The sequence below is a fragment of the Tursiops truncatus genome, chromosome 4 (genome assembly GCF_011762595.2).
Source record: "Tursiops truncatus isolate mTurTru1 chromosome 4, mTurTru1.mat.Y, whole genome shotgun sequence".
Lineage (NCBI taxonomy): Eukaryota > Metazoa > Chordata > Mammalia > Artiodactyla > Delphinidae > Tursiops > Tursiops truncatus.
In genome coordinates this window covers 133,850,854-133,873,838 of record NC_047037.1, presented here as the reverse complement: position 1 = coordinate 133,873,838, position 22,985 = coordinate 133,850,854, and the positions used below count along the sequence as shown (strand labels likewise).

Genomic DNA, 22,985 nt, shown 5'->3' with positions numbered 1-22,985 from the left:
CCATAGGAAGACGTGGCCGCGACGTGACAGGGCACGAGCTTCTAAGGGCGTGAGATGATCTTGAATCGCCTTTTCACCTTCTGCTCCTCTCTCCACCCTCGCCCTTGGGGAACAGGTGCCCATTTGCAGCAATCCTGAGGTTTCGCCACTTCCCAGATGTGGTGAGGAAGTGGCGTGGTGCCCTGGGCCCTTGCGGAACTGCAGCATCCCGCCGTGGCTTTATGAGACCACAGCCGGCTGCCAGAGTCCAGCAGCCCCGGGGCCTGTAAATGTGGGACCTAAGAAAGCACAGACCTGGGGCTCTGTCACTGCCTCACCCTGGAGAGTCTGTTATGGCAGCAAATATCCAGGAAGGCTCGCCCCGTGACCTTCCTCCCAACTAAATAAAGCACTCAGGATTTTGCACTGGCATTTGGATGAACACACTGGCATCGAGGGGGACCACACAGGCTCTGAGGGGAGCGTTTGACCCGGCTTGTTTGTAAAGTGGACCAGCCAGTTGCAATTGTGCCTTACAAAGGTCGCCAGCTTGTGGGAGTAGGACTGACGTTGAAGTGGAAGTTCCAGGGGAACGTGCAGTTTTCCCCGATGGGTCTTTAGGCCCCATTCTGCTGCCTGCGTTTGCTGAAGTTCCTAAAGAAGAGAGGATGGGCCTGGAGGGGCTCAATCGGTTCCACCTACTGCACGCTGAGGCTCACCTCACCTCCCACCATCAGACCTCAACGTCGATTCACCACCAGCTGCACCTCACAGGATTGCCCGCAGCTCTGGTCTTTGTGGAATCATGTTTGTCACATCTTTAGTGATAATTAAACTGATATTTGCCGATGCATTATTTCAGTTAATTTGCATAACAGCAGTATGAGATGGAAGGACTGTTATCACCCCTATTTTACAGATGATGAGGCCCCCAGAGAGGTTAAGTAACTTGCCCAAGGTCACACAGCTAGCAAGGTGCAGAGCTGAGGTTTGAGCCCAGGCGGTCCTCACTGTTAACTAGCACCCCATGCCTTGGCACCTCCACAGGGTTGTATAATCAAGTTCTTGTCTTTTGCTGCTTCCAGGCTTAAGTCAAGACAGCCCTTCTCTCCTTCACTGTTTCTTCCCGCCTTCTTATTCAGTCCTGCTGTTTGTGCTTCTAAACAGCATTCCTCCTGCACACCACCTGCCAGAACTCATGGTGCTGTTTGGGTGAGGTTTCCGTGAGCAGGAGAAGGAAGGTCTCAGGGACCCCCTTTCCTTAGCTCCCTCCGCTGTGAATCCCCACGCAGAGCACCTGTGACCCTGCAGCTTGCCCCCTGGGGAGCCCAGGGCTGCAGTCTTTCAGCAGCACAGCCAGGGGCACCTCTGCTCACCCCATGGGCCAAATCCAGGGCGGCAAGGAGCCTTCCGGCCTCTCCAGGCAAGGACCCGCTCAGGCTACAAATGGGAACATCAGCTCTCTCTATGGCAGCCCCATCTCCCAACCCTGGAGTTAGTCCCAAAAAGCCGATTTCGCTGGTTATTTAGACGATCCGTCCTCCTTTGCTCTCCCCTACCTTCTTACTAGCCTGGCCACAGCTTGCTGAGAAAAACACTTGAGAGGCTTTTGCTCTCCACACCCACACACTTAAAATACCAGGCCCAGAGGTCATTTTGATGACGGAATCTGGTTAATAACACGCATGCTCTAAGTGCAGCTACCACTGCTGCAGGTGCTGGCTAAGAAGGGCTGCATCTCGGCAGGGGCAAGCCGGGTCGTGGTGGGGGCGTGGTGGGGCGTGGCGGGGGCGTGGCGGGGGCGTGGCCAGGGCGGAGAGAAGAGGACAGAGGGCATAGTTCCGAGGGTTCAGTGTGCCCACTGGGTGGCTGTCCCCAGGTGTCAAGTCTGGTGCCAGGTCTGCTCGGAAGAATACAAGGAAGCCGATGACAGAGTTCTCCTGAAGTGGAAAAATGTCACACACACCTATGAGCAAAATGACATCTCTTATTGCCTCTGTCTATGAGGTCATAAGCAGATGTCCTGGTGCTCAAGGCTGTAAACAATAGTCCGTTGTGCAGGACGCGAACCGGAATACCCCACCTTCGTGAGCCACAGTTACTGTGGCCCAAATGCCCCACCTAGTAGCTTTTACTGGACAGACACTTCTTGACTGCACGTAAAATGATGGGCATAAAATAGTAGAATTATAATTACAAGCAACGATTTCACAAATATTCACTTTGGTTGAATTTCCTTCCCGATTCAGTAGGCCAGTCTGTGGTTAACCAGGGTAAGCGCCAGGAGCCCAAATTCAGCTCAGTTAGAAACTGCTTTTGAACTATAACCCAGGCTTTCAATTAGCTGTTGAGTACAGTTTGGGTACATTAGTGTCACCAGGACTGTTTTCGCTTTTGGGGGCAATGGGAAGAGCATGGAAAAGGTACCACGAGTCTGGATTACTGGTGCTGGTACCACTGAGTTTGAAGGTAGAGATTTAGGACCTCATGACAATAACGTGAAGCACAAAGCTGGAAATCTGGGTTTTCCATGTATCCAAGCTGTGTGACTTTGGACAAACCACTCACCCTTTCTGAGCCTTAGCTTTGCTACCTGTTAACCAAGGACAATAAAATCTTTCTTGTTTATTTCATGAGCGTGTTGTGAGAACCAAATAAAATAGTATATGGGAAAGTGCTTGAAAACTTGTAAGTTTTACACAGACCTGAAAAGGCCAACATTAGGAAGACAGTGATTCTCTGTTGCCATTTAGGAAATCAAGAGTAGGATGGTTGTAAACTTATGGTTACCAAAGGGGAAAGGGACAGGGAGGGACAAATTAAGAGTTTGGGATTCACAGATACATACTACTATATATAAAATAGATAAACAACAAGGACCTACTGTATAGCACAGGGAACTATATTCAATATCCTGTAATAACCTATCATGGATAAGAATCTGAAAAAGAATATATATGAAAAAGTATATATATATGTAACTGATCACTTTTCTGTACACCTGAAACTAACACAACATTGTAAATCAACTATACTCTAATAAAAAGTTTTTAAAAATTAAGAAAACAAGAATAGGATGGTTGTAGGAGGGCCGCCACAGGAGTGGGACTGTTTTGGGGGTAAAACCCACAGGTACAGAGAGAGTAGTTGTCACTCGTAGTGCCAAGACTGGAACTCTATGACCTTTGGTGTCTGGACTGAGTTGAATAGCATTCCCTAAAAAGTCATGTCCGTGGGTGACCTCAGAATGTGACCTTATTTAGAAATAGGGGCTTTGCAGATGTAATCAAGTTAAGATAAAGTCATCCTAGAGTAGGGTAAGCCCTAAATCCAGTGACCGGTGTCCCTGTAAGGAGAGGGAGATTTGGAGACAGAGGACAGAGAGGGAGGGAGGCCACATGAGGAAGGAGGCTGAGAGTGAAGTGATGCTGCCACAAGCCAAAGAATGCCAGGGATTGCTGGGACCGCCAGAAGCCAGACAAGGCCGGGATGGATTCCTCCCCAGAGGGAGCACGGCCCTGTCGACACCGCAATTGCGTCAACACCTCAGCTTATGGTCTCCTAGCGCTGGACACCGGAACTAGGAGACAGTAAATTTCAGTTGTTTTAAGCCACCCAGTTTGTGGTAATTTGTTACAGCAGCCCTAGGACGGAAATATAGTGTTTTCATGGAATCTCTGAAATGCTGAAGTTGCAGGCAGCCGGGGAAACACCCCTGGCACAGGCACACGCCTACACACGGAGATGGGCACTGGGATTTCATCTAGAAGATAAAACCAGGGACTTCCCTGGCGGTCCCGTGGTTAAGACTTCGCCTTCCAATGCAGGGGGTGCAGGTTCCATCCCTGGTCAGGGAGCTAAGATCCCACATGCCTTGGGGCCAAAAAACCAAAACATAAAACAGAAGCACTATTGTAACAAATTCAGTAAAGACTTTAAAAATGGTCCACGTCAAAAAAAAAAAATCTTAAAAAGAAAAAAGAAGATAAAATCAGAGTTAAAGGTGACATTGTATGTATCCCAGGAACGCCTTCATTTTGCAAACCAGGAAGCTGAGATCTGGAGAGGTCAAATATTGGTACAGGAACCTAAATCTTCTAACTCTTTTGCAGGAAGAGCTGTGCCTCTCTCTCTCTCTCTCTCTCTCCTCCCCCATACACACACACACACACACACACATACACACACACACACCTTTGAATACCATGTGCCAGATGCTATTTTAATGATTTTACTCATATTAATTCATTTAACCTCTCCCCAAATTCGATAAGGTAGGAGAAGTTATATGTACCCATCTTCCATGTAAGGACACTGAGGCACAGGGAGGGCTAGTGACTTGTCAAAGGTCAGCTAGCCAGAATTCAAAACCAGAGGGCATTCTCTGAACTGCTTAGCAAAGAAGAAATGCTTTTAAGTAACTAATGTATTTATATATTAATACTTTTATTATAAATTATATATTTCAAAACAATTTTTAAAAATTATTAAAAGCATTGCATTCGGGCTTCCCTGGTGGCGCAGTGGTTGGGAGTCCGCCTGCCGATGCAGGGGACGCGGGGTCGCGCCCCGGTCCGGGAGGATCCCATATGCCGCGGAGCGGCTGGGCCCGTGAGCCATGGCCGCTGAGCCTGCGCGTCCGGAGCCTGTGCTCCGCAACGGGAGAGGCCCGCATACCGCAAAAAAAAAAAAAAAAAAAAAAAAAGCATTGCATTCGACCTATGCAATGAAGACATGCTTGCATGCTTGCATTTCTTAAGTATGTATAAAATGCTTAGATGGAAATCCATCTGCGTATTTACGCTAACAGTTGTCATTGAATCTCAATCTGTCAGCTACATATCCTTAAATCCATTTATTGAATATAAATTTTGTCTGGCCAACCCCATGAGTGCCTATAATAACATCTGGCCTTTCAAAACAATATTTAGAATCAACCAGCAAATAGTATTTTTAACACAGAGAGAATCATTCCAATTTAGCCTAGCCTCAAACTTAGGAATTCTATCTTTCCTAATCCTTGGAGGTACAAACAAGTTTAGAGGGCAAAGACAGAAATGGTTTCTTTTGCTCTGAGCTTATTAAAAGGGAGGACCTGGGGGGGGGCAAGGAGTGGACGGCTGCCAATCTGCTCCTATGTCCCTGGGGTCCTGACCTGAAAGAAAACACAACTGAATCTCTCTTGATCCTGTGTTATTCATGACTAAACAAAAGCCACGTGACTAAGGGAAGTGTCACATCTAGACAACGTAGATGTACATTCCAAAATTTAAGCAAAGCCAAACTCAAAGGAGTATTGGAAAAACCAGTAATGCGTGCTGAAGTCCTGCCACCTTTCCAGCGTGAGGGCTGGAAATCATAAATTAATTTTGAATTACCCAGCAGATATATTCAGGCCATTGCCTCATTCTTCGTTGCTCTCTTTTGTGTTCCAACAGGAAAGAGCTTCACTCTGACCATCACCGTCTTCACAAACCCACCACAAGTTGCCACCTACCACAGAGCCATCAAAATCACAGTGGACGGACCCCGAGAACCTCGAAGTAAGTGGGCCGCCCCCCGGGGCTGGCACCTTCCCTCCCAGCTGGTACGCTCAGGCACCAGAACCCTTGTGTTCCATCAGCATCACTCAGATGTGGCTAAAACTTCTGCCACAGGGAAATGTCAGACCCCTGCAGGGAGGGAGAATTTTCCTTTTGACACTCTCGCTCCTCAAAGTTGTCTCTGAGCGCTGGGCTCTTGTTTTGAAGCATCTTCTTGGAGGGCAAAAGGAAATCAGGCTGACTCAAGTGCATGTCAGAATCATTTCAGGACTGCATGGGCCTAAGGACCGAATACGTGGTAAAGTTCAAGGAAGATTGGCCAGGGGCAGAGGTGGTCAAAAGAGGCCAGAGGGTCAGAGTGGACCACAAGGGGCTGATCACCATCCATGCTGGCCTTTTATTCACTTGGAGGCTGGAGATGAAATCTATGAAAATGACCCTTTCCTTTCTGTGCCACAGATCAAAATCTTATTACAGGATTGTTTAAAATAGAGCATGGGAGGGGAGAAGAGTGCCTGAGAGAAAACCAGTAAATATAGAAAGAGGGTACAAAAAAAATAGTTCCTGTGAGGAAAGCTTTTTTATAAAAGGAGTGGGGTTGTTTAGTCTGCAGAAAAATGTCTTCACGGTGACTTAATGACTATCTTTGAGTAAACACACAGTAACACTTTTCCAGAACCACACCCTTCCCTGGGATGGAGGCTGGGTTCCAGTTCCAGATCTGTGGAGCTGACTGGAGCCCCCGCCCAGCATCTGCATGCCTCCTAACCATGTCATGCCCCCGGTGGAAAATTAATATTCTCTATTAATTTTTATAAAGGGTGGGGTTGAGGGTGTCAGAAACAGGGCTTCCTACCATGCCAGCAAGTTGAGATACAGGGATGACAGGTCGTAAAATGAAGTGGTTAAGAATTTGGGTTCTGGGGCAAACAAGTGGAGTTCCGGTTGAGGCTCTTAAGCCTTCAGGAAGTTACGGAGCCTCTCTGAACCTCAGTTTCCTCATCTGTAATATGGGGATAATAATGGGAGCTTCTCTATCAATTTGAATGAGACAATGCTGTATATGCCCGGCACAGAGAATGAACTCAGGAAATGCCAGCGGAGCCTCCCTGCCTGCATCTCTGGCTGCTGCTCTGCACCCCCTACCCCAGGACCATTCCTCCAGAGGACCTGCCTGGTGCCTCTGGGGGCTCTAAGGTCGCCCCTGGGGCGTGGCTCTCTGCAGGTCATCCTGTGAGCACCGCAGCTCATGGCAGTCTTTCCTACAGTCCTGGCCACAGTCTCATGGCATCTTGATCACCCGCTAGAAACATCCTGGGTGCTGCCTCAACCTTCCCCATACCCCAGAGTGGGCAGAACCCAGCAGAGAACCACCACATCCACCAGGGACACCCCCCTGCCCCCCAGGACATGGTGTCCGTTCACCATCTCCTTCGTGCCATTTGCCTGCTCCATGACTCGCGTTATTTGTGACCTCATTTCCCCCTGGCAGATTTTTCTCTTTAAGCGCCTGGAGATGTTCTGGCCATATCCGGGCTCAGGAAACTCTGGGACTTGGTAGCATCCCCTGATTCCAATTTCTGTGTGAAAAGCAAACCACAGGCTCAGAAACACACAGTTCCAACCAAACCCAACTTGGGAGGTTTCCAAAGTAGGAATGGCAAATTGAAGACTCCTAGTGACCCTGCATTAAACATAACAGACACACCACACAGGTACCTTGGTGCTTGCAGAGGACCGAAGAGGAAGCAGGCTCAGATTACAGCAGGCATGGGGTTGGGGAGCCGGCAGTTGTGAGGTGTAAGGCAATTGACCTTGAGGGTAATTAAACTTCCAGAAAGGCTCACTTAGGAGGCTGTAGGTTCCCTATCTTTAAAAACAGAAGCAGGGAAGTGGGGAGGGGCAAGATAGAGGTAGGAGATTAAGAGGTACAAACTACTATGTATAAAATAAATAAGATACAAAGATATATGGTACCATAGGGATATAACCAATATTTTATAGTAACTATAAGTGGAATCTAACCTTTAAAAGTTGTGGATCACTATGTTACACACCTGAAACTTATATAATATTGTACATCAACTACACCTCAATAAAAACATTAAAAAAAATAAAAATAGGAGCAATAGCCACCTCTGGGGCAGTTCAAAGGTAGACCTGCCTGGAGGAGGAAGCTTAAACCAGGAGACCCCTCCATATGCCTTCCGCTGCCCCTCTTCTCTCAGGCATAATGAAGGGCAGTTTTTGCCCCACAGGCAGTATTTCCTGTAACATTCAAAGAACTAATGGTGGTTGAGCTTTGGAAAACAAATGATGGCCGCTTGGATTTTTAAGAACTGGCAGTCAGAAGGGAAAAACATGTGATTGTAATGGCCCGCCTGTATATACAGTTGACTTAAGAAAACAGTCATTATTGGGAAGGGCTCTTTGAGCAGGCAGAAGGGATTTGCTCCAAGAAGACACCCATTTTTACAGAGTCTTTCCTGCCAAATGGAGTTTGGGGTCTAGGGAAAATTTAACTTAAAAACCAAATTAAGTTAAATGAATACATATGCGTATGCTATAAAGAGGTGTGAGAGGCCTAGGTGGATAGTCTCCATTTCACAAGGGACTTCTACACAAAAGTCAGATGCACACAGTCTCCCAGGGTGACTTAGGTAATGCTCACTTTTCTATTCACTCTCTGAAGCAAGGCAGGCCTAAAGGCATGCTGTTTTCTTACGGTTACTTGAATGTCTTGATTCAAGGTGGGAACTACTTCTTTTGATGAAACTCTGCTCACAGCCAGTTTTGTTCTGTGTTTTTAAGAGAAAGTTAACAGAATTTTCCCCTGGCTTTACTGAGATATCATTGACTTATAACACTGTATAAGTTTAAGGTTTACAACATGATTATTTGATATATGCATATATTGCGAAATGATTACCTCAGTAAGATTAGTTAACACATCCATCACATCGTATGGTGACAGTTTGTTTGTGTGTGTTGAGAACTTTTAAGATCTACCTTCTTGGCAGTTTTGTTGTTAACACATTATTGACCGGGGGATTTTTGCAGAAACTAACTCCTGTGGCCATAATACACGTCTCTGGTCAAAAATGTGTTGACTAGAGTCCATGCTGAACATTAGGTCCCCAGAACTTTTTCATCTTATAACTGGAAGTTTGTACCCTTTGACCCATTTCCCCACCCCCAACCCCTGGCAACCACCAATCTCCTCTCTGTTTCTGTGAGTTTGTTTTGTTTTAGATTCCACATGTAAGTGAGATCATACGGTATTTATCTTTCTCTGCTTGGCTTATTTCCACTTAACATAATGCCCTCAAGGGCCATCCATGTTGTTGCAAATGGTAAATGTCAGGATTTCTTTTTTATGCCTGAATGATATTCCTGTATGTGTGCGTGTGTGCATGTGCACGTGTGTGTGTGTGTCACGTTTTCTTTATTCATTGTCTGTTGATAGATACTTTGGTTGTTACTATGTCTTTACTATTGTGACTTATTCTTTCTAATGCAATTTTAAGAGAGCTCATTGCACAGAAATTCGTACGCCCAGGCGGTGTCAAATCTATGGGTTAATAACACCTCCCAAGTCCCTTCTATCATTATTATGGTGCTATGAATTCTGGGTGATTCTGGCAAAATGGTCCCAGCATCACCAAGGTGAATAGTTTTGAAAAGTTCTTTTGTTTCATGAAATCAATGACTTTGAGAGCTAAAAGGGACCTGAAAGAGGCTTCAGGGCTAACGGCCTCCTCGATAAGGGAAAGCAGGCCCAGAGAAATGACATGATCTGCTTAGGTTGGGAGAAATAGTTGGTGATGAAGCCAGGATTAGAAATGAGGAGCTCCTGATGCCTCATCCTGTGCTCGTATCCATCCGTCTGTCTGTCCGTTCATGCATTCACCTCCCCGTCCATACCACACCGTCTACACCTCATCTATTCTAGGCTCTCTGACCCAACCTCGGTATCCTCATTTTCTAAACGAGGTGTCGGCTTATAGGACTTCTCACATGTGTCCCGGCTCTAAGATTGTCTAGAAAGGGCAATTGTTGGCGCTGGATTGCAGGCACGGCGCCTTCAACGTAAACCATTTGTGCAAAACCAGAAGGAAAGCTTATCTCATTCAACCTGCCAGTCAGGTCAATAAGAACAGGACAAAGAATTAAGAAACATGCCACAGCTAGTCTGCTGGCTGGGCCGATGGGATAACTTGATGTTTCCCAGCCATCTTCCTGGTTTTCAGTGGTGAAGTTGTAGCAAAAAGAGTCTTCCAAAGAGAATTGAAAATATTTTTCATTTCGGATGGTTACTTGCCCTTTGACAGTAGCTGACCTGCCTCTTAGTGAGTCAAGACTTGTTTTTCCCACATTCCACAGGATTATTTTTACATCTCAGATTAATAGAGAAATTATTAATTGTTGAAAAATTAAATTTATTACGGAGAAAGAACACCATCAGAAGCTATCTCCTGCTGGGATACTTCTTGCAAGCAGCAATGTGGGGTCTGTTTTCAGTTTGTAGGTAGAACATTTAGAAGCTTGTCAACCTATTAAAAGATAGTCTTCTCTTTAAGCATGAAAGATAGAGTGAAAGGAGTTTTCAAGAAAAGGATATTTGAGATTGTTTTTATGTTTTTGTTTTCTGTTTTTTTTTTACTATTTCAGGGGATCTAATGGAAAACTCTAGCTCTCAACCCATGTGCCTGTAATTTAGCCCATGTGTCTGTAATATGACAATACTGAGATACCGAAGCATATTCTCTGTAGATATTTCCCTAAATCATTTGAATGCGTGAATTAATTCAGTGCTATAGAGGAAGATATTTGGCTGATGAGGGGTTGAAGAGTAGTTGGGACCCCAATGACTGACCCAGTGATGGGGGGCCGGGGAGTGGGGGAGATGTCCCAGTAGCGTGGATCGTGGATTGGACATTCTGATGGCACAAGCCATCATCTGGCTGGCCAGGTGTCCGTTACATCTGGAACACTGAGTAACTAATTAAAAATTGAAAAGGTTCTTAAAACAAATATTGGCCATTTCTGGGACAACTTCTGCCCTCAGGTTAAGGGAGCCCTTCACGGTAACTGTTGTGTCTGAGCCCTTGAGATGCAGAATAACGGATAGCCAGGTGGAGCCGTTACTTTAAAACTTCGGAATATGCTACTTTCTGGGACATTAGCCTTTTTGCCAACTAACTATAATACTATTTTTATGGGGAGTTACAGTTAAAATAGGTCGATTTAAAATACGCTTAATTCCCCATCACTCAATTGCTTTGTTAAGGACTTTGTTGAGAGTACATCACACAACTATAACTTTCTTCTATGATATTGAATGTAAATTGCAAACCTATAATATACATAGAGAGAGAAGAAACAGGATCTTTGTTTATGACAGTCATGTTTCAAGTGAAAAAGAGGAATGCATGACAGGCACCCATAAACTTATGGTGCTAATGGACCTAAAAACGTTTGAAATCAAGTTTGTCCAGCAAAGTGTGGGATGAGCAGAAATGTTTATGGATTTGCTCTGGTGATTGACTGACATACAGTTCTCTTTTAAAATGTTATTTTCTCTTAATAATAAAAATACCTAAAAATAATAATAATACCTAACACTCAGACAGCGCTAATTGTTTGCCCAACACTGTTCAAAGTGCTGCGCATACCTTCATTGACATAATTTTTGCAAGATCAGGTAAGGAAATTGACACAAAGAGAAATCCATTCCCTTGCCCAGGGTCACACAGTTAGTCAGCCAGAACTGAAACGAAGCAGTCCAGACACCGCAGGCCACAGACGCCAAAGTCTGTTTTAAGAACTACACCAACTGCTACTTGAGCTTTACTGTGTTGAAATTTCTGTGCAGAAATTGTATTTTTAGGAGAGTTTATCAGTAAAATTCTGGTTCAAATACAGTTTTCTTGGAGAAAGCAGAGCCTCATAGCCTCGGCAGTCGTCATTTTTGTACCGATGGGATGGAATCAGTGTTTTCCCTGGGGCGGTGCTGCAGTGAAATGTACAGCCATGCTGTCACATGTGCCAACTTCTGGTTCCACATCTTTCACCAGGGTCTGCTTGGGGACCTGGCATCAGTGGGGGCCTGAAGCAGGGATGCTGCCCAACATAAACCTCTCCCTCCAGTGCGGGCAGGCAGGAAAGATGAGTCATGTGACAAAGATGACCCCCAGGTGAACCGTCCGAGTCCGTTTCCCCCTTCGGCAAAGAACTTCCTAGAGGGCCCACGTACACAGTTGTGGAGCCTGTTAGGAGGATGCAAGTTCGTGTCATTCTTTGCTCCTGACTTGTTAGTGGAATGCCAGGAGGTTTTCTGGATCTGTAACCTCAGGATCGTAATTATCAATCCCCGATTACTTGGTTCGCTGGGAATTGCTTCGAGCATGTCCTCTAAGTAATGAACGATGATCTACGTAATCCCCCTTTCCTTGGATCCTTCCAATGTCGGATTTGGATTTTCATTCTTTCTAGATGAAATTGCGATCCCCGAAAGAAAAGGAAATAATTCCTTCTTCCCTCTCACCCAAATATAAAGTAGGAGACAGAGGGTCAAAGAGGTAGAACGTTCTACTTATATTCCTCCTCCCACTGTGAAAGGCAATTCATTGCTAACGTAGACATTCTGGGGTGACTTCCGCTGGTGCTATAATCCCCACTGTGCTGAACTCCCCAACTATCTGATGCCTTGGCAAAAGCAGTTTTTAAAGTGCTGATTATCCTGCCTAAATATTTCCAAGGAAGTTTAGAATGTCTTTCTGGTTTTTATGCTTAGTAACATCAAACTAGAATTTTATATCACAGAAGAATTTTATATACATAAAGACTTCCATGACCCTTGAGCTTTTAGTGGACTTCATAGAGCTTTTAGTGCACTTACCCAGGCTGAGGTCTGAAAGGGTCCCTTGGATGAGGGGTGTGTAAAAGGACCCTGGAGGGAGTAGGGTTCTGCCTCTGGAAGCAGTGATAACCCCCCTCAGTAGCTCGCCCGAGACCTGGGCAGACCTGTGACCTCTTGGTAACTAGCTCTGTCTTATACAGAAGTCACCAAGATGTTTAGGTGGCATTTGTATTGCTACAGAAAGGAAGGAAATAGTTCCTTCCAGGTACCAGTGAGAACCCAATGAAATGATCTAGGTACCTTCTCAGTCTAACGCAGCGGGCATGGGGGAGAGAAGAAACATGGAATGAACCTTAAACCATGACGTTGAATATCTCCTTCCATCCAGACCATTGCAAACCCATATCAATATTTTAAATGCCACACCAGTGAAGTCAAGATCTAAGCTAACATATCACAGTCCTTGTTAGAATTTAGTATACGAAGTGCTAAAAGAAAAAAAAATCTTGTCTGCATTTAGGCTTCCATCTCTTAATCTTAGAACACGTATAAGGCTTCCCTGGTGGCGCAGTGGTTAAGAATCTGCCTGCCAATGCAGGGGACATGGGTTTGAGCCCTGGTCCAGGAAGATCCCACATGCCGCGGAGCAAGTGAGCCCATGTGCCACAACTACTGAGCCTGCGCTCTAGAGCCCACGAGCCACAATTACTGAGCCCGCATGCCACAACTACTGAAGCCCACGGGCCTAGAGCCCATTCTCCGCAACAAGAGAAGCCACCGCAATGAGAAGCCCGCGCACCGCAACAAACAGTAGCCCCCACTCACTGTTACTAGAGAAAACCACGCACGGCAGCGAAGACCCAACACAGCCAAAGATAAATAAATTTATTTTTTTAAAAAATGTATAAAGTTTTCTAGATCCTGAACTGGGGGGACCTGGGTTTCAGACTGGCGCCACCAGGCCAGTGGGTGTGAACTCAGGCAGTTCTTAAGTACTTTGTCCTCACTTCCCTCTTCTGTCCAACCAGGCAATGGGACGAGATAATATCTAAATTAGTCTGCACTGAAGGAGTAACAAAGTATCATCAGAAAAACAGAAGCCACGGGCTGCCCCACAAACAGTGCCCCTCAGAGGCTGACCCCCGTGGGCCGCCGTCCACAGGGGTGTATCCTTCATACGTCAGACATATCCATATACACTCAGCTCCTACGTTAGATATTTTTTTGCTCTACGTTTTTGAACGGCTGTTATCATTTGGTGTTGAAATTATCTGGCTATGAGTAACTCATTCAATTTCCTGCAGCCCTGATCTCGCTGCCGTCAACACAGTGATTGCCATCGGGTTGAGATCCCCGTTTTGGCATTTGCTTACTGTGTGGGTGACCATACCTGGGGTGCATGCTAGCCTGGCTGAGCCTTCGCAGAACAAGGACAGGGGCTGTACGCGCGTCCCAGGGCAGGGAGCCTGAACGCGCCTCCCAGGGCAGGGAGCCTGCACGCGACAGTCTTGGTAGAACATCTTGAACCAATGTCTGGCACACAGTCAGTGTTCAGGAGATGGAACACTTATTTACCTTGAGTCTTAGAATCCTTTGGAAATGAGAAAACGCTAAAAAAAAAACAGTTGTGATTCCTAAGTTTAAAAATTCATGAAGTTGCCATAATGTTTCATTTTTTTAGACACAATTAAACATTTATAAATTTTGATTTTTTTTTTTTCAGTTTTCCTTTTGTATTTAGACAAGGTAAAATTTCTTTTCTGGCATTTTTATGGACCCTTGAAACACTCCGGGCACCGTTCCTAAGTCCCTCATGGGCAAATGGCTTTGCCCCCAAAGGTTGAACTTTGTTTTCACAAACTCAGGGGGAAAAATCCTGCCTGAGTAACATCGAAAGTATTTGAGGTCTAACGTCTGGGTCCTTTCAGATACATGCATGACACAGCTTGGGAGAGGCTCTTCCACACTGATCTAGAAAACTGACATGAAATGTGCCAGAGTCTCTTGGTGTCTGAATTCTCGCGTCAGATGCATGCAACTCACCTCAGGGGCGGTGGTGCCTGGACCCGTTAGCCGCAGCCCAGCTTTGCGGGCATAGGAAACACTCGGCCACTCTGAGTTTCCTAAACCAATGTGTCTTTCTAGATTCGCCTTGGGATTTTTGGAATTTTCTTTTTTGGTATGTGTTTGCTAGGCCTTTTCTTCTCTTTCCCCAAAGACACTCAGTAGCACATTTCAATGACAGCGCTTCCACCTTTCACCATCGGAAACCCTTCTGGGCATGCGCAGTGCCTCGTTTGTGGCCTGCGCACCTTGTGACCTGATGGAGTGGCCTCTGACCTGGGATGGTTGGGGAACAGCTCCGCTGAGGTCCGTGCTGCCATCTAGTTGCACTTTGGGAAGCACCTAAGCGTGTTGGAACCCTGGGCGCTGCGCAGCCAGATGGGCCCCATCTCTGTGTGCGAAACTCTCCTGGCGGGGGGTGGACCCACGGTTTGCAGACGGATTGCTGTTGGCACAGCGCATTATAATGCGTCTGCTTGTCGGCTTTGGGATGGACTTAGAATATTTTTTATACTCTAACCACGTTCTAGTTTTTATTTTTCAAAAAAAACTCTACTTGAGTTTTTGCAAAGGCTTGTATTTTTTTCCTGTAAGGCATGTAGCTAAGAAAGGCATTAGTAAGAATTGGATCCAGTAGGTCTGATAGAACTCCACCACGACCAAAAAGAAAAAAAAAAATGCAGGTTAAGTTTAAGTAAGTTAAGTAAAACTACCCCCTTGCCCTAGATCTGTGTTTAAGTTCATTTGAGCTAGCTTGCAATTTCTGTGTTCTCCCATTTCTTCCATGTTCTTTTCCTTTATAAACAATTTGTTTTAGAGGTTTGCTTTTTTGCTATGAAAAGCTGACGATAAAGAAGGGGTAAATTAGGTATAATCTATTACTGAACATTACAGCTATATTATCAGACACACCACAAACACTGACAGTGGATGTGAAATGCCTTTTTCATATTCTGAGTTACACGTGGTATATTTGCAGTGAGTTCTTTCTGCAAGTAAGTTATGCATCGTCACTGGGAAAATTCCCAATAGCCAAGAGAAATATTCTGGCTGTACATTTGTAGATGAAAGCCAAGGTGAAAGACACTTCCGTACCCAAAGCAAAGTTCTTTTCTGTTTGCCTTTTTTTAAGGAACACAGTTGAATTCATCTGCCAACTCCCTAGACCCCTATAAAGTAAGTTAGCGGCAATACATTACTTTGGTACCTCCATGATTTACATATACTCAGAGTTCATTAAAGCAAGTATTGACTAAAACTCAGCCTGTTACTGAATCTTTCAGGGTACTTTCATACACTGAAATGTTGAGCATTTGAGATCCCATCTGTTCGTTTTTGTTTTTGTTTTTGTTCACCATGGCTTAGAAGTCAGCCTTCTGGTCATTTGAGATAAAAAGTAAATATTTGAAATAACTAAGCTCTTAAGAACTATATACATTTATGGCCCTCTTTGAATTTGTTCCTCGTATCACCTTGTTTTTCCCTACCTCTGAAGTAGATGTATGATATTTCCAGTTCACTCACGTTAAAGAGCTAAGGAGAAACGTCCACAGTCACATCTTTTTGTTCATTTCTGGCGTTGCTAACAGGGCATAGCCCCAAGTTTCAGAAATGAAGCAGAGAGTTCTGAGCTTGAGGGAGTGAAAGAGGAGTTTGGAGCTGGACCAACCTGGCCTCACGTCTGAGCCCTGCTACTTACTAACTGTGTAATTTCCCCATCTGTAGAATGGGCTTGGGACACCCACCTTGCTGGGGGATGTGAGGATTAAATGAGACAGCCTGAGGGGCAGGCTGGAGTGGTGGTTAGAAGCCCAGCTAGAGAGCTGACTGCCTGATTCAAGGTCACGTCTCCACTGTGATCAGATTAGCTTCCCCAAGCTCAGTCTCCTCGGGTGTCACACCAGGAAGATGTCCCCATCTTGGGGGATTCTTGTGCTAACTGAATTAAGTAACACATGTGATGATACACAGTGTCTGGCACAGAGGTACCTCTTAAGTATTAGCTGTTATTATTAAAGCACATGCCCTGGACACAGGTGGGCCCCCTTCCCACATCCCATAGTCCTCACTGCAGAAGCAATTGGAATGCTGCCCAAGTGGGAGGCCACATACTTGCCATTGCCAAGTTATTTTTTTCTTAAACTTTTTATTTTATGCTGGAGGATAGCCGATGAACAATGTTGTGATGTTCCAGGTGCACAGCAAAGCGACTCAGCCATACATATACATGTAGCCATTCTCCCCCAGACTCCCGTCCCATCCGGGCTGCTGCATAACATTGAGCAGACTTCCCTGTACTGTACAGTAGGTCCTTGCTGGTGATCCATTTTAAATATAGCAGTGTGTACACGTTGATCCCATACTCCCTAATTTTTTTTTTTTTTAATCATTGCAGATGGAACTCTCAGGATACAATACAGGGAGGGCTTTTTTCTCGTTTTCCTTCCCCGCTACCTATGATTAACCCCAAATACTGAATTCCGGAGCCAACTTCACCAATATTCTCCTCACTGAAGCAAAACTAAGTTCACCATATGGCCCTGCTTCTTTGTCTCTTTTCCCAAGCAAAGATTTTATCAGAAGGTAGTTGTTTCTTAACTGAACACGCTGCTGTGTGATCTGCTAGGATTCTTAGCATCTAGAAGCTTCCACTGAGTCATCTATAAGGTGGGGATAATTATATGAGCTCTAATGCATAGGATTGCTTTGGATGAATTGAGATAATAGATATCAAGGTGCTTTGTAAACAGTCTATCAAATAATAGAAATATAGAGATATGGAATTAGATGAACAGAAAAACAATCAGGAAATTTTACTCTTGATATGTATATTATATTGTACAAAAATCTCAGGGATCTTAAATAAAATAATTATTGGTTTCTTGAAGGTACATCTCATCTCATACTTTCTTCCGGGATTGATGAGAAGAAAACTATAGAGAAAAATAGAGACATTTTAATCAGCCCCACTGTGAATCCATACTTTCAGAAAGTTTACTTTTTGCCATTAAAATATCTTAATATTTTCTTTCCTACCGTTATACACCCTTTAGGCATTTTGGAAACAAACAGACAAAAGGCAACCTTGACAGTTAAGAGAACTGAGTTGTATTTTAAGATCTATTTCTTTTCCAAAACCAAATACAGTTTTTCCTCTCCAGCTGTATTATTTCATTTTCTTTCCATGAAAGGCTTAGGGAGAATTGCAAAGATTGCAGGGCAGCTTGCTGAGTCCTTCTTTCTTTCTTTTTTTTTCCACCCGTGGCTTTTTATATATGCTGCTCGCCTGAGATTTCTGGATTAGATTGCAAGGAGGTGAAATATTACACCCTTGAGCCTTCGTGCCAGTTTCCCAGGAGGAGTCAAAACCTGCAGCTGCTCCAAGGTGGGAAACTTGCAAGGCTCCGGAGGCCGGCTTTCCGTCCTGTTCATTCGCGGACGTGCTGCTCAGAGCAGGTTGGGAGGAGAAACTCGTTCTATTCCTTGGGTGATTCAGCCAGTCTCGAAATAAATAAGTAGCCAAGTGCAGGGAGAAAGAACTGGAAACTGCTGAAATTTGAGTCTCGAGTGCTGAGCTGTTCTCGGAGCCACTCTGTTGAGCTGTAAGAGGAATCCTGAGCCCTGGGCGAGGGAGAGGCAGCCGCATGGAAAGACTGCTGGGAGCCCTAGATCCTGGCCCCGGCTGGTTCTGCAAAGCTCAGCAGCCTCCGTTTCCTCCTCTGCAGAACAAGAGAGAGAGAGGATTTGATGGTTTTAAGATCCTTATCAGCTTCTAAAAGTAAGATTCGATGTCTGTAGGAGTGACTGCATCACCTCCACCACCACCCCACCCCCGCCAAGTGCATCACCCAACCTGGAGGAGAGCCCCGGCTTTGCAGCCAGCCCATCCACCTGGGGAACCAGATCTAGGGCTAAGAGGATGGGCAAGGGCCAGGTGGAGGGAGGGGGGAAGGCACAGTTACTCACACCCCAAACAGGGGAAAGAAATGGATAAAGGTCCACCCAGAGTGACATGCCATAAGGAGAGCCAATTATCCTAACTAGATTTCCCATGACTTTGGCATCATTTGAAAGAAAGAGGGAAGGAAGGGAGGGAGGAAAGGAAGGAAGGAAGGAAGGGAAAGAAAGGACGGGGGGAAAAAGTCATCCTTATACCCACAAAGTGCTCAGTTGTGCAAGCTACAGAGCCCCAACCCGGCCAAATTCCGGAAGCTGGCCAGCCGGAGACCTCAGTGTTATTCCTCAGCCAACTTAAGAAAGATGGGTTGAGTCCTGTTGACCTCATTGCTGGATGTTTCTGAGTGAGGCTGCCTCTCCCCTTTGCCTCCTCGCAGGCTATGAGCAGTTCTTCACTACCTGCCTCACTTACCTATCTTCACAATCTAGCCGCAAACAGCTTGGGTTGACCACACCACTTCCCTATTGAAAGTTAATACTGTTTGACTCATTCTGTGTTACTAACCTGAAGCCAAAGAAAACAAGCCAGAGAATAACCGGCTTGTACGGAGCTTGGAAAGCTCTCAGAGGCCCTGCTTTCAAAATCCTATACAGTAGCTTTCCTATATCTTTGGGTCACAGCTGCAAAGAAGATGAAGGAAGCAGAAGTGGTTTAAAAAAAAAAATAAAAGTGGGGGTGGGGTGGGGAAGAGACAGGGAAGGGAGTGGGGGTGGCCCTCGGGCTGGGAAAAGACAAAGCATGACGACCTGCAGTCTACGAGGGCGCCCTCACCCAGTGAGGTATACTTTCACATAGCAGAGTGTTCGTACAGAAGAGGGACTGTTGACGGTGTGAAAAGGAAAGTTCAAAACACTGGTCCTGTTGCATTCATAGCAGAGCAGGGAGGCTGGGCCTACCGTGCCAGCCTTCTGGAGGCAGAGTCCCAAGGTAAAGACAGAAGGAGGAAGGCCTGTTGCTTTCCAATCTGGAAAGGATTGGGATGGCAGAATGGTGCCAGTGTTTTGGAGGGAAGTTCTGACAGCCTTTTTGTCCTTCACTCCAGACTCAGATGCGCTCATCAGGGTGAATAGGGGGCACTTGTGTCTTGGAATAAATGGAACTTTCCCTCCCAACGTTACGTGGCAAGCGTTGGGACCAACATTTTCATCACCGTGCTGTGACTCTTAGGGAGTCCCAGACAAAGAGCCACTGCCCGTTCAAGTAACTGAGGGGGGAGGACCCCTGCCCCACAAACACTCCTACTCAGCTGTGGACAGTGGATAAAAGTTAGCCTGAGTGAGGCTATCATCCCTAAAACAATCTGCCCGCTTCTTCTCTGGATGGTGTGAGGTAGGGATAATGGCCTGTTAAAAACAACCACTAGTCACTCTTGGCTTTCTTACTAGCAAGTGCTCAAGAGCTGTGAGCGGCCAGAGGGCCACTGTCCTTTTGTACCAGCCGAAGCCTGCTTAGCCATCTATTAAAGGACTTGGGTTAGGACTTCGGCTGGCCCCTTGGTCTCCTGCTGCCATGAGGCCAGCCCAGAATTCAGTGGGCATTTGTGCCATGAGAGGAGATGGGAATCAGATACTGCTCCCCCAGGGACCAACAGGAGGGCTTTTAGGAATGGGAGGGAACTTTCCTTACCCTTTGTTAAAAACAAAGAGAAATGGACCATCCTGCCCACTGCTAGATGTGCATCCCAGAGTAAGCCTAGCTCAGGAAGGGGGTGTTCATTCACTTACGCATTCATTCGTCACTCGTTCATTCACCCAGCATTGATTGGGGCACCACCCAACCTCCAGAGGGCCCTCGGTTTACCGCAGCCCTCTCTGAACAGGCTCGGGGCCCCTGGCTTTTATGCGTGGTGTGTGCGGGTACAGGAGGGGAGTGGAGACCCGCAGGGGTGTCAGAACGCCTGGTGGGGAGACCAGGAACGCCCAGGCAGCCTGATGCAGGAGGCGCAGCCTGTGGACTCTTCCCCCAGGCCTCGCCTGTCCTCCCAGAGCTAGCACTGCTGCAGACCTGGACTCCAAAGCCAGGTCAAAGCCTCGGGGAGTACTTCCTCTCAACTTGACCCCTGCCTCACCACCAGAACGTACCCTTCCGAAGTCACCTCCCATTCACAGAGCCTGTCCTTGGGGAGCAGGGGCCATTCGGATAAATGGATCACATGACCAACAGTTGCCACTCTGGGGTTACTTTCTGTTACCCTCTACCGGGGTTTTCTTGAGACAGTCTCTCCCCCGAGGACGGGCTGACAGTCCTTGGAATCACAAGCTTGTAGAGGAGAATGAATCCGGAACTTGTGAGCTGTCTGCACCCTTCCACGGAGATTGCCTCCGCCGCTCCCCAGAGGGCTGCCTCTGGTCAGGAGCAAAAGAAACCAGGAGGGTTCTCTGCTCTAAGCTACCATGACCTCCTTAGTCACCAGACAGAAACAGGAGGTAACCCGTGGCGACCGATGACCACAGATCCTGACTCCTCTGCTTTTAGGGAGGCCCAGGTCTCCAAGAGCTCATGCATATGAGCTAAAAACTCCACTGCCTGTTACTGTGAGCCTGGAACTTCAGGAAATTCAGTTTTGTTTCTGTTTTTGTCCCATGAATTTTGAGGGCAAGGTTCAGGGAGGGATGGAGGGGGCGGGCCCTGTGTTGGCCTAAAGTCTGGGTTAATTGTCGTTCTTGCTCTAGCCCCAGCCCGCCGCTTTGCTCTCCACGTTAGCTTTCTACACCTTTCCTTTCGTGCTTTGCTCTAGCAGTTATGTCTTAGCCCATGTCTAGAGGGACATGGGACGCTTAGCCCATGTCTAGAGGGACGTGCGCGCGCACGCGCATGTGTGTGTGTGTGTGTGTGTGTGTATGGGGATACTCTCTCCCAGAAACACAAGGAAGCTGTAGCAGTGCCTTGCTTATACGAGGGTGCTACACTCAGCTCTGCACGAAAGGCCTTTTATCCATTCTTTTTTTATTTTAAGTTCTTGCTGATACGTTTATTATTATAATCACTACTTTTAATTTTGAAACTGTAAACAGTAAATTAACCCACAAGATCATATGGGTTCTATGAAAAATACGTTGCAATTTATTGTAAATATAGCATCACTATAAATACTAACACTATTGTATCCATTCTTTTTTATCTTTTTGTGTAATGAAGGGGAAAAAAATAGAGAAGACAAGTTTTATGGACGGTTTAACGTCTCATGAGTCAATTCTCCGTGAAACTCTCTATGTTCAGTTATGATATTTTTCCTCCCCAAGTAGTTTTCCTGAGCCCTCTACAGTTCCATTTCAGCTGAAAACTTTAGTTCACATTTCCTTTGCCCCAAATAAGTTCTACTTTCCTACAATCTAATGGAGGACAATTGGTTGGCACCAGTGTTCAGCCAGTCGGTCGGTCATTCAGTGAACATTTAGTGAGCCTACGGTGTGCCGGGTACTCTCCTATGCACTGGGGATACAGCTGTGGAGAAAAGAGACAACATCCCACCTTCACGGAGCTTGCAGCCCAGTGGGCCTAGACAGACTGTAAGTAACATTAATAAATGGTATGGAGAAAACCCAAGGTAAAGGGTCAGGGGTTGGCCAGGTTGGAGAGGGTTTGCAACTTAAACTAGGGTGTTCAGGAATTTCTCAGGGAGAAGATGAAATTTAAGCGAAGACTGGAAAAAAATAGGAGAGATCTGGTCCACAGGTATCTGGAGAATAAGTGTTCTGGGCCGAGGAAACAGCAAGTGCAAAGGCCCTGAGGCAGGCCTATGGGAGCAGTAGCAAGATGGCCAGTGTGACTGGAGCAAAGTGGGGAATTCAAACTGTCTGCCTTCTAGTCTAGAAAGCACGCTTAGCAAAACGCCAGCCTGACCCCTAAAACATGCGCTTCATGCCATGTGAGGGGGCAGTGCAGGACCACGGTTTGGGAAGACCCAGGATAGGGAAGCCCCGTGCACAGGTAGACTCAGGGGTCACTCACTTACCTGTTGCCACCTGCAAGAGAACCAGAGCTCTTCTCAGCCAAAGGCATCGCCATCCCTGCTGGTGATTCTTCTGGGCTAAGGCATCGCGTCTGCAGAATCCCTCAGTCAGTAGAAATGTATGGCCTAGGAAGTGGTGGCGTCCTAGTGGATTTGCCCCATTGGCTTGGTGTGGTTTAGAAGGAGCATGAGTGAGAGGAACAGAAGCCCTGCACAGGGCGCATGGGTGAGGGCGGGTGGACAATTGCACAGGTAGGTTGATAAGCCTTAATCTCAGCCTTACCTTCCTCTGGCCGCTGATGGGAAGGGGTGGGCAGGGAACCAAAGAGTATCATTATTTGCTAACCAATAAGACATGCAGGAAAATGAGACCCTGGATTAAGATTCAGCAGAGTGGTTTTCTTCCCAGCTGCAGCCCCTGACAACCTGCTAGCAGGCTTGAAGCTGAGTTTAATGGCCCACTCCCTCTGGATGCGGCCTTTGGGCCATTGTGGGGAAGGGGCAAAAACAGAATGGGATGCTCAGTGGGTACCAGGAAAGGCTCAGTGGAGGCTTGAGGGGAGAGAGGGAAGGATCTGGGAAAACTGATGTCCAAGGTCACTAGTAACTGTTCAAAGGGCCACGGAT

The 22,985-nt window shown here is 46.3% G+C and overlaps 1 protein-coding gene across 6 annotated transcripts in view; it reads left to right on the top strand.

The window, feature by feature from the left end:
- The window catches only part of RUNX1 (RUNX family transcription factor 1), a 244,249-nt gene that overhangs the window by 175,246 nt on the left and 46,018 nt on the right, over window positions 1-22,985 (top strand). For 5 of the 6 annotated variants that reach the window (XM_033856040.2, XM_033856039.2, XM_073804476.1 and 2 more), the window contains one exon: window positions 5,418-5,522. The exons of the other annotated variant lie outside the window; for it this stretch is intronic. In XM_033856040.2, the coding sequence (XP_033711931.1) occupies window positions 5,418-5,522 (105 nt within the window). The remainder of the gene's footprint in view (window positions 1-5,417; window positions 5,523-22,985) is intronic. 6 annotated transcript variants of the gene reach the window in all.